The following is an 11,504-nucleotide window of genomic DNA, read 5'->3' on the forward strand; positions in this document are numbered from 1 at the left end:
TGCAATTGAGGAGCGGGGTGGGTGTGGGGAGAAGAGAATGTCTGGGATAGGCTTCATGCAGCAAAGGGAGCAGATGAGGATTCTAAGGACTCTCTCCAGGATAAAGAATGTTTGAGGGTAAATGGCCCTGAGAGCTACTTGATTCTCTCTCCCTCCCTCCCTCAAACATCACTAAGAAAACACATTGCACAGAGTGAGGAAAATGCAAAGACCTTCCCTTTGAGGGTTGGCAAGCACTCAGAGTCTGCAGAAACCAGAGCCAGGGCTGTCAGGGGTCAAACAGCAAATGCGCAGGCTCCTCCAAGCCCTTGAGCAGGGAGGCTGGGGAGCTCCTGGCTCTTACAGGTTGAGGAATGTGCAACCGTTTCTTTCTCAAGGTCTGTGCTGGCAGCTGTGGATTCAGTGACAGTGGAAGAAGAGGAGATAGCTCAAGGCCAACTGTTGGAATGCCTGCAAATGATCAGCTCTTGGATGAAGAGCAGCTGGGCCCAGGCAAGACCAAAGTGATGCTGATCGGAAAGGGGAAACGCTTTGGAGAACTGGTCGAGGCAGTGTCTCCACCTTCCATTGAAGGCTCCATTCGTCAGAGAGATGTGACCCCTGGAACTGTTGGACGCATTGCTAAGCTTGGAGGATTGGGTAGCATGAGTATCTACCAATGCCTTCCTTTCATCTCCAGCTCACTAGGAAACTTCCTCCCACTGAGGACCTGTCCACAGTGATCTCTGCATTCATCCTCTCCAGGCTGGATCACTGAAACTCAATGTATCTGAATGTCCAAAGGATTCACAGGCTCCAGCTATCACAGAATTCAGCTGCCCCCTTCTCCTTGGCTCAGGCTGCCATGAGCACATCAGGCCTGTGTGATGGTCCCAGTCAGCTTCCAATCGCAGTTTAAGGCCTTGCTCTTAAATTTTAAAAACAATTAATGGATCAAGCCCCAGCTACATCTATGGCTGATTTTTGATCTATGAACCACCACGACAACTCCACTGGGGCAATGCAGATCTCAAAGCCCAGGACGAAGCACTTGAGAGCTGGAGATAAAGCATTCTCAGTCGAAGGGATCTGACTATGACACAAAGTTCCAAAGGAAATCAAACAAATCCAGAAAGTCTGACCCTCTGTAGGAAACGCCACCAAACCTTCCCCTTTGAAAAGGCCTTTTCACCATACGACAGACACTCATAGCACTGACACTGCCTTCTACCTCCAAACCCCAACACAGACCCACCCTAAAATCCAAAACCTGACCGCCTCCTCTACCCCAAAACCCCAACACTGACCCTCCTGGAAACCTAAACCCCAGCACTGATCCACTCCTCTACCCAATAAAATACTACCACCTAAAAACCCTACCCTGGAACAAATTGACCCAAAACCCCAAAAGTCAATCGATAAAATTTTGAAAAAGAAAATCCCATTCCCAAAGTTTTTTACCCTGAAAAAAGCGAGAAGTGCTAGAGACTCCATGAAATCAACTGGGGACTTTGCTAGTGCTATTGATTTTATGTGGAAGGTGCTCGGATACCAGTGATGTCTGGCAGTATTGATACCCATAGATAGATAGCTGGATTAGAACAGCAATTAGGTCAAGGCCAGATGTGAGATCAGGGTTGGCTGTAGGCTAGCTGGAGTTAGAGGTGAAAGCTCAGATTTTTAAAGGTTGCAACATCTACCTGATTTAGGAGCCTGAATTTCATTTTCTAATGGAATTTAGGCATTTAGAAGCCAAAATTCCCTTGACAGCCAATGGGACTTTGGTTCCTAAGTGCCTAAATAACTTTTGAAAATGATATTAGGCTGCACAGCAACACCTAAATAACTTTACAAAACTGGGCCACAATCCTGGCCCCAAGGAAGTTAAGGGGAGTTTTGATTTCACCCTACTGGTTTGGCATGTCTTAATCATGGACCTCTAACGACTCATAGATCAGTTCACTCAGTGGGTGAATTTCACAATCATAGAATCGTAGGACTGGAAAGGACCTCAAAAGATCATCTAGTCCAGTCCCCTGCACTCATGGCTATGACTATGCATCACCTAAGTCCCACTTCACCTTACGCTGGTCCTCTACCCAGGGGCGAGTTTTCCAAAGTGCCTATGCTCCACATCTTTGTGCAGGTGCATCCCTGCAAGCTTCCCTTGCTGAAGGTCTCACTCCATTCAGAGCTTCCTTTCTTCACCCCCTCCCAGCTCCTGAGGTGTCCATGCTCCCACCTAACCTACAGCAGGAAACTGCAGCCCTGGTAGCACAAGGATGCAGCAGTGTTAGCCCCAGAAAGTTTCCATCTCTCCTTAAGTTGCTGCCTTGAAGAGATTGGGCAAGGTGGTGGTGCAACCATTTGTTGGAAACGATGGAGTTTTGCACACGGCCCTTCCTCAAAGGCCCCTGGCTGACCACAATCCAATAAGGGCCTGGACACTCACGACTAGTGCTCTTGTGAAAGGCTTTTGACTTTCGGCTTTTGCTTTGAACATCTGAAGCACCATTAGGTGCCAGAGGGGCTAAGAGACTCGGGGCACTGAGCCAAGCCTGGCCGTGGCCATATCGACAGGCCGGATACTCCAGCCTGAAGGGCAGCACTAGCCCTGTAGAGCTGGATGACTTTGGCCTCAGAACCCCAGATGGTGCAGCTCTTGGGCGCTAAGAGGTTTATGTGCCCAGAGACAAGTGTCCTTGGAGACTCTCGACTGACACAGGCCTAGGAGCTTATTAGAAACCAGGCTCTGAAGGGCTCCAGGGAAACAGGTTCACAAACAAAAATGAAGTGAATTAGACACTTGATTTGTGGCCAGAAGGAGCTGGGGAACTCCAGCATCCCTTCCCCCCTCACCTTCTCTTACCGCAGGTCTCCTATTTAAGTCTCTCTCTACCCTACGCACTGAGGGGACGTCCAAGTGGCACAGGAGAAGCAGCAAGATGGAAATCAGCATCAAGGAAGCTCTGATTGGGGACCCACTGGTAAGCCTCAGCCTCACCCCCTCCTCCCCGGGCTGGGTTTTAGCAAAGGACAAAGGTTACATGAAAGCTACCACATCCCCCGTAACTCATATATTGCGGCTCAAATAGTTTCTAGTGCCCAGCTACGGTTATGGGTCAGTGGCGGATTCTGTCCCTCTCAGCTTGCAGAGTATGGGTCGGCATGTGAACCTGTGTGTCTGTGTGACTCTGTCTCTGTATGTGTGTGCGCATGTCTCCAGGTGTGTCTCTGTACTTGCCCCTGTCCATAATGATGTACAAGACATTTCACCTGCTTCCTTGGTTCCCCCAATGCCTGTTGAGCTGCCGTGCTCAGCTGGGTGCAGATCTGGCTGAGTCACCGACTGCTCATTTCTGAAATGTACCCGCTCTAGCAGCTGTCAAGGGTGCATGAGAACTATCAAATGGTGAACCCCAGAGAGGAGGGGGTATGACCCTGCTGAGTCAACCAGTGCTTCTCCCCAGAAAGCAGGGGCAATTGCCTGAGGCTGCATGGGGGCTATTAGCGAGGCATCTTGCCGACAGAGTCAGCCACAGTGCTGGGATCTAGCTTGCTACTTTAAAAAGCACTTGGAGACACTCTGAATATGGAAGATACTACTTAAAACCATGGCCCGTCCCAGGCCCAAATCCTGTGCCTGCGCTTCATTTCTCTCTGCCTCTCTCTCCCCAAGTCCTGTCTCCTTCCCTGGCTCTCATCTTCACACCCCTTTCCACTCCACTCCTCCTGCTCCCTTTTGCTTTGCATTTCAATCCCCCCTGCAGTGACCCCTCTCTCTGTGTTTGCTTGTGTCCCCAGCACGACAATGCTCTGGATTCAGAGATGGACGTCTGCCCCAGCTGCACTGACTGCTGCCCCAGCTGCCCCAGCTGCACTGACTGCTGCCCAGGCTGCCCCAGCTGCACCAACTGCTGCCCAGGCTGCCCCAGCTGTAAGTCCTGCTGCAGCTGCTGCTGCAGCGCCTGGAAAAGTTTCCTGTGCTGCCTCCCTAAGCTACTCTGTCATCTGCCCAAGTGTCCCGGCTGCCCCCTGCACATCAAGAGAATCCTAATCATCGTGGTGGTCATTGTGCTGATAGTTGTGGTCGTCCTGGGAGCCCTGCTGCTGGGACTGCACGTGACCCAGGAACACACCGAGACTGTAAGTAAGGGGGAGAAGGAGCAGGTGAGGCTGTGCACAGGTGCAAAGGGAGGTGTTAAAATCTTACCCAAATGCAGCAGTTTATAGATGAACAGGGGATAGTGGCAGCTGGGAAGAGATGCAATGGGGATCCATGTAGCTGATGGCAGATGCAGCCTTGTGTAGGTGCAAAGGGGACTTGTGCAAAGGGTATGGCCCTGCATAGGTGCCCAGGGGACTGCTGCAGCCCTGCAGAAGAGATCGCTGTCTCTGCACCCAAGTCTAGCAATAGGCAGAGGAAGCGGGGACAGACGCACAGAGTTGCAGAACAAAACTGGGGCAGTCATGCACCGGTGCAGAGAGAGCAGATGGGGTCCTCTTCGGTGCAGAGGGGACTCATGCAGTCATTCATTGGAGGAAACAGGATTGGCACAGAGGGGACAGATTGCAACCGTGAATGACCAAAGTCAAGGACCAAGCCAGAGGAAGATGTTGCAGTCGCATTTAATTCCCAGAGGGCTGACTGAAATCCTGGCCCACTGGGGACAGATCCTGTCTACCTTGCCTCACAATATGTGCGGACAGCAGGGAAGAGACAGGGAGGCCTTGGTCTGTCGGGTTAGCAGGAGAACATTTAGGAGAAACAAAATCAATCTTGAAAGTGTCTTCCTAATAAACTTACCCTTTCCATTCTGCAAGAGACTCTGGGGCCCTGGCTAGCCTTGAGAGAGGGAACAGGATTGATTATTAGAAGCAACAGAGAAATGAAGAGCAGCTGCAAAATGTCCCTGGGCCCTTTGAAATGACTGAGCTTCAAAGGGGTTAGAATGGAATAATGTTGCTCTTCTCGATGCAGGGGACCCACAGCAGAGATGATAGAGATCCCATCCCTTCCATTTCCCTCCCCTCCCCACCGCCCTGCTCTCTCTGCTGCTCATTCTTTAGGCTCTATGATCTCCTCCTAGGTTTTGCAAATGACCATTGAGGGGCTGCAGGGGGAAGAGTCTGGACTGCGGCTCTCCATGGACTGGGAAGAAGAGGTGGTGACTTTCCTCATTGATGCAGGAACCCATGACCCGGGCACAGTCGTGTATGACTACAGTAATGTAAGCAGGGAGTGCTTGCTTGGCAGGGGGCGTGCTTCAGAACGGACCCTTGCCATCAGGCCGGGACTGCATTGGATCCTCCTGTCCAGGGAGTGAGGCTGTTTTTAACCCATGCATGTGGCATCTGAGCACAAACGTGGCGATGCTGCATTAGAACTGAAGGCACGCTGAGAGACTGTTAGGCTCTGCTGGGTGCCAGCCCCTCCAGGCAAAATCAGAAGGGGTTCCAGCCTCAGTTGGGCTGCATCATGCCCCTGAATGGAGCAGGGGAGTCAGTCCCTGGGAGGAAAGTCCTTGGGTTGCTCAACAGACAGCACTTTGGACAAGCAAGGAGCAGCACCTGTTGGCACACGGGAATCCTGTCTTGGTCTCCTCTTCCTCTGTCATGATGCAGGGTTGGCGGGTGGGGGAGGAACTGGGTGCTGCCAGAGATGCAGAAAACCCAGCTCCACAAGAGGAACATGAACAGAGAAGAAGAGCCAAGTGAGAGAGGGAGTGAATGGGGCTAGAGTTGGGGCTATGAGGGGAGAAGGATGGTGTGTTGCCTTCAGTGGCCAGCGTGGGATGGAAGGTGGTGGGGAAGGGTGCAGGGGAGACAAGCAAAATAAGATGGTGGGTTTGGGTTTGCAAAGCCTCAATTTTCATCTTGCTAAACCAATCCCCAAGGAGGTTTGAACCCAGCTCCTATCTACCCAACCCCCACACACTGGACAGGGCTTGGAGTGATGGCACCGACCCTGGCCCATCTCGAGCAGATGGCTTTAAGTCTCAAAAGGAAAGGCCCATGAAGGGTCTAGGAGGCTCCTGGGCTCAGCGTCATGAGGGGGATGGAGAGGGGTGACATTGTGGAAGCAGAAGTGGCTGTGCAGTAGGAGAGGGTGAATCAGCTCCAGTGAGTACCGGGGAGCTGCAGTGATGGGAAACCAGGGCTAATAAAGCACCATGTGCTCTGTCTGCAAACAGCTGCTGATCAGCTACAAATCCTGGCAAGGCCGAGCCTGCTACATCACCAAGATGGACAAAGAGAACATTCAGGGCCTGGATACCATTGCAAAGGCATTCCACCAGCATCTCCAGGTGAGCTGTCAGGAATGCACACTCAGTGTGAACCATGCTGGAAACAGAGGTAGGTATAGGAATGCATGAGGGAAACGGCACTCATGCAATGCTGAGTCTGAGGCCAACAGAGAATGGGTGTGTGTTTGTGTGTGTGTGGAAGATAATACATGGATAACAGAGATAAGAGACTATTTAGACTCCAAAGATCAAACCTCCAAAGGATGGTGCATCAGGGACACCTGGAGTTATGCACATGCATCAGCTGGACCAGTAAAAACAGCTACACATGCAAAATGGGCTAGTGTATGTCTAGTTGCTGGTGTGTGTGTGTGTGTGTGTGTGATTCCACAGTAGCCTCTGGAGTTGAATTGTTCCTCTCTTTGGATCTTTTACATTCACCAGCCGCTGTGAGAATGATTTGCTCTCATAAAGCGCGTGATATACGAGGGCATGGAAATGCTTTGCTAACACTGACTGGCCCTCAGAGCCCTAAGGGGGGTTGATGGCAAAGAGAAATACTGATGAGTTAAGTGCCTCAGAGCAGACAGTGAGTTAGTGGCAGAGTCAAAAATAGAACCCAGGAGTTCTGATTCCCAGTCCATTAGACCATACAGCCTCCAAGAAGTGGGAGCAGAATCCACAAGTCCTGAATCTTTCATCATCTGCTATAATCACTAGCCTCCACAGACTCCCATATTTATATTCAAATAATTCCACGTCCTATTAAAACAGGCTGGCCTGTATATCTCCAGCTGGGTCAGCATTGCTAGAAATTTTTATTGCTTCAGAAGCAGTGTCCATATGGGAAGCCCTCCAGATGTGGAATCCATCCTCACAGGTGGAGTGAAGGTGTTGGAAATATAGTGGGCACTAGGAGAAAATGTAGTGTGCGTATCGTATTGCCATTAAGGATTTAAGATCTAGGGGGATGTCAATAGCCTGTGTCTATTCCTGTTGCAAACAAGGATGCAGGGTGTTTTGTGTGTGTGTTTAATTTTTATTATTTCCTGCCGTAGCTCAAGTCGCTCATCCTGACCCCCGAGCAGGGTGAGGAGGAGGAGCAGAAAGGGTTTCCTGTGACCCTGGCTGATCGCTCCATCCTGGGCACTACAGTTAACATCCTCTGCAGCAACGTTCCCATCTACTGGGCTTAGCAAGGGCTCAGGAAGGTGAGTAGCAATGTGGATGGGTGTCAGAATGGGAGCCGATTGTGCTCAATGGCTGAACAATCACAGTTACCTGCACTGACCACCCACTCCCAACACACATGCACACACACACACACACACACACACTACAGTAGAAGCATGTGTGACAGGCATGTCGGGAATGGGTCTTGGGGAGCAGGCACCAGGGGACATGGCCTATGTGCAGACACAGGAGTGAGTTCTTCACTGCCAAGCTGACAGGGTGGATAAAAATCAATGATTTTTTTTTAAAAAAAATCAAAAACATTGGATTTTTTTAATTTATATTGGATTTTTTTGATAAAATGCATTTTGAGGAAAAACCCTATCTAAAGATAGTTTTAATTAAGATACATTATAGCTCAAAGATATCTCATCATGGAATAGGGATTATGCATTATAATTCTATAGTATGAGACAATATATTCACGTAATGTTTAAGAAAAGTTTTGTAAATGAGTTCCAATAATTCATGGATTAGGGGCCCAATCTTATGGGGATCCAGTGGCTTCTGTATAGATTATTTAGGTTAATCTTTCTATCTACCCAATGGGACTCATTGTTCAGTCTAGAAGATACCATCAGAGATGCTTAGTTTTGCAGTTCTCAAACTGTGGATTTGTGTCTCCAGAGATAACATGCTTGTTAACAGCAAAAATGTGTTAAATAAATAAATAATATAGAGAGGTGAGAAATAACAGACCTCAACCCTATTGTCCCTCTGCAAATTTGTGTACACAGAGTCAATCCCTTACCTCTCTCTAAAAGTGCAAAGTTTCAAAAAGTTCAATGAATAGAAGATTGTTGGGGGCGGAATAGATCTGGACAAGGAGAAGAAGTCTGAAGATAAATATGAGAAGGGAGAGACAGGCAGTAGAAACAAGAGTGAACCTGTTTGAGCAGCATATTCCAGAAGTCTTGAGGTCTTTGTGAGTGTAGCCTTCATTGATTTGAGATCTACCATACCATTCTCTCACTAGAAATGAAAACCTATAATGGCAGCAGGCCGTAAAATAGACCCAGTTTGGGAATAAGAACCATTCAAGAATATGTTTGCTGATGATGTTTTAAAGAAAGTCACACCAGTGAACAGGTGGAAGTCACTTAAGCACTTGGGTTCAGAGACTGTTGAAGTGATAATCTCACTTTTAACAGCAGTAGCTTCTTCTGCTAGTGCAGAAAGAATATTTTCTTCCTTTGGACTAATTCATTCCAAATTGAAAAATTGTTTGGGACCTGAAAAAGCAGGAAAGCTTGTTTTTCTTTTCCAGATTATGAACAAACAGGAAAATGAAGGTGAAGACGACTGAGTTAGCTGCAGAAGCCAATATTTTAAGTTTCTCGTGTTGACCTGGCTGACATAGTCGATTTAATTTTTGTTTTTGTTTTTTTAAATATTTCACTTAACTATTTTAGTTAAAAACAATTTTAGCAAAAACAAACCTGATTTTAAAAAACTTGAATGTTTAACTAAATTCAAAAAAACTAATCTGAAAAGTTTTCAAAATAAATCACTTAAAAATGTATCGTGTGTACCTTCGAAAAATGAAACCTACATCTATGTCTGAGTTGTAAAGAATATGTATTAAGATTATAACAACCAGCAAGAATGCACTTTTATGTAGAAATCCATGATTAAATCGAGTCTTCCTGACTAGTGATTTAAATAGTGATTTAAATAAATTTGATTTAAATCAAATCCACCCTGCAGGCCGAGCTGAGGCCCTGCAGGAACAGCTGGCAAATGTTACAGCCTTCAGAGGAAACTATGCATTAGGCTGGAACAGTCCTCCCATAGGCCAACTGAGAGAGTCAGCAGGCAGCTTGCAGGGTTGTACGCCTGCTGCAAAGGGAGTGGATGCTTCACGTTCACCTTGAGACAAGGAGATACAAATCCTCAGCAGCCACACTAGGTGATAGTGACCTCTTGGAGTCGGAGATGCTAGCAGGCCCTTTAGCACAGAGCGGAAGTGACTGATAGAGAGTCCACACTCTGCTGCTCTGGTAGAAGTTATTGTCTGTGTATGAGAATAAGGGGATATTGGCAAAGGCAGCCAGGCCCAATAGCTGCCCAACTCTCCCATTAAACCAATGGACACCTAACTCCCCTTTGTGCCTCTGGAAATCTCTCCCTAAAAGCAGAAATGAGGGAGGTAATGCTAGGGGGCCATCTGTGGCCAAGCAACACTTACAGATCATGATGTTCACAGGGATCATTTTTCACCCCCCGTGTGTTTGCTTTGCGGTATCCATCAAGGACGGCGCATCTCCTGCCTGCCATTGCTTCCGAGGGGGTCCCGGCAGAATGGGAACACCACGTCCTCAGCCAGACCCTCAGCTGTGGCTTTGCTGACTCTGTACCTGTGGGTGATTATGGTGCACCTAGCTCTGTGCAGAACTCTCTCGCTGGCCCCAATTCAGGAAAGCATGACGCACCTGCTTAAGTTCCCCTACCTTCAAAGGGACTCAAGTGGGTGCTTAGATGCTTTCCTGAATAGGGCAGTTTCCCAGAATCATGGGAACCCAGTTGGAAGAACTGTGCCAATGGGAAGAGGAGTCAGAGGGACTCTGCTATAAATAAATGTACATGGGCTGATCTGTTTGCATTGGATGCAGCGGGCATTTGCAAGGGACACTATAGAATGAGAGGATTGCTTGCCATTCTTTTTAGAGAATAAAATCTACAGTCCCTCACCAACCCCTCTTATTTCTCCTTCTGGGTAATGAGGTACTGTGTCTTCACTTTACATGACCTCATAGCCTGGTGGGCTAGCACAATGTGGCCAGAGTAATGACAGCAGGCACAACTCATGAGACTAAGGGCTCGTCTACATAGAGTGTTAGTCCAGAATAGCTATTCCTGATTAACTCCAGCTGTGGATGCTCTTATTCCAGCATAAAAGTGCCTGAGTCCAAATTAGCTTAATCCGCTTTATGTGCCTTTGGGCAATTAAAATGCACCTGGCTCTATATAGGAGTCACTTTGTGAACTAAATTAATTTGGACTTTTAAAAAAACTATTGTGTCATGTTGCTCTCCTCTGCTAATCAGTGGAGTTTGTTAGCAAAAAACAATTGTCAGAATTTGCTATTTTGTTGAAATTGGAACATTCTACAGGACTGTGTCAATTCTGACAAAATCCCAACAGAAACCAAGCATGTTTCCAATGGAACTTTGCCTGCCAGACAGGATTCTATGAAAAACCTGCTTGGCTCCTTGGCAGACCATCTGGCAGGATGCAGTGAACCCAGGCTCCCAGCTCCTCAGCTGCCTGCCTGGTGGGCTGATGGGAAGCCAGGAGCCTGGAAGTTGCGGGAGCTCCAGCTCCCAGGCTTGTGACTCCTCGCCAGGCAGGACTGTTAGGGTTTCTGGATCCACCACCACCCACCAGGTTGTACTACTGTGGAGCTAGGGCTTCAAAGGCTCCCAGGTTCCCCAGCTCTGGGGCAGCCCACCAGGCTGCGTTAGAGCTCGGTGGAGATCAGTAATTCACAGAGAATTTCAAAAATGTTGGTTATCACTCCGAACCAGAATGAAATCTGAAATAGCAAAATCCTCTGCAAAATAGAATTACCGTTCCCCAGCCAGCTCTGTATTAGCTGTCATGTTTTACCCTAGAGGTAAATGTACAGGAACTGCTAACAAAAATACTAATTAATGCCAAATTCAATGATGGCTTCTGTGATCTGGACACCTGTCCATGAGGAACTGGACTAGGACCTTCTAATTCATTTTACAAAGGTCACCTGTCATTTTGATCTTTTAGCATTCAAGGGAGAAAAGCAAAATGTATTTAAGCCTGGTTGCAATACAATTGTAAATGGCTATTATTTACTTTGGACCAAAAAACATCCTTGAAGAAGCTTTAACATGGCTTAGATTGTGCAACACACAGTATGCACTGTGATAAGTGTCTTTATTTCCTTCTCCTTGTCAGGCTGTTACCTTGATCAACATACCCAGGAAAGGTGCATAAGTAAATCAGGGCTGTGGAAGTGATCCCTTGGGTTACGTTGGAAGGGAACAGAAGAGAATTCAGAGGATTGCC

At 47.9% G+C, this 11,504-nt stretch overlaps 1 protein-coding gene across 1 annotated transcript; it reads left to right on the forward strand.

Annotated features, from left to right (window-relative positions):
- The first annotated feature begins 446 nt into the window (after positions 1-446).
- LOC125626270 (uncharacterized) lies at positions 447-8,982 on the forward strand. Its single transcript, XM_048829028.2, has 7 exons — positions 447-639; positions 2,854-2,966; positions 3,784-4,125; positions 5,070-5,210; positions 6,174-6,287; positions 7,286-7,438; positions 8,728-8,982. The coding sequence occupies exons 1-6, from the start codon at positions 447-449 to the stop codon at positions 7,421-7,423; spliced, it is 1,041 nt and encodes a 346-aa protein (XP_048684985.1). The 3' UTR covers positions 7,424-7,438; positions 8,728-8,982.
- The last annotated feature ends 2,522 nt before the right edge of the window (positions 8,983-11,504 follow it).

This window comes from Caretta caretta, chromosome 26 (genome assembly GCF_965140235.1).
Source record: "Caretta caretta isolate rCarCar2 chromosome 26, rCarCar1.hap1, whole genome shotgun sequence".
NCBI classification, from domain to species: Eukaryota; Metazoa; Chordata; order Testudines; family Cheloniidae; genus Caretta; species Caretta caretta.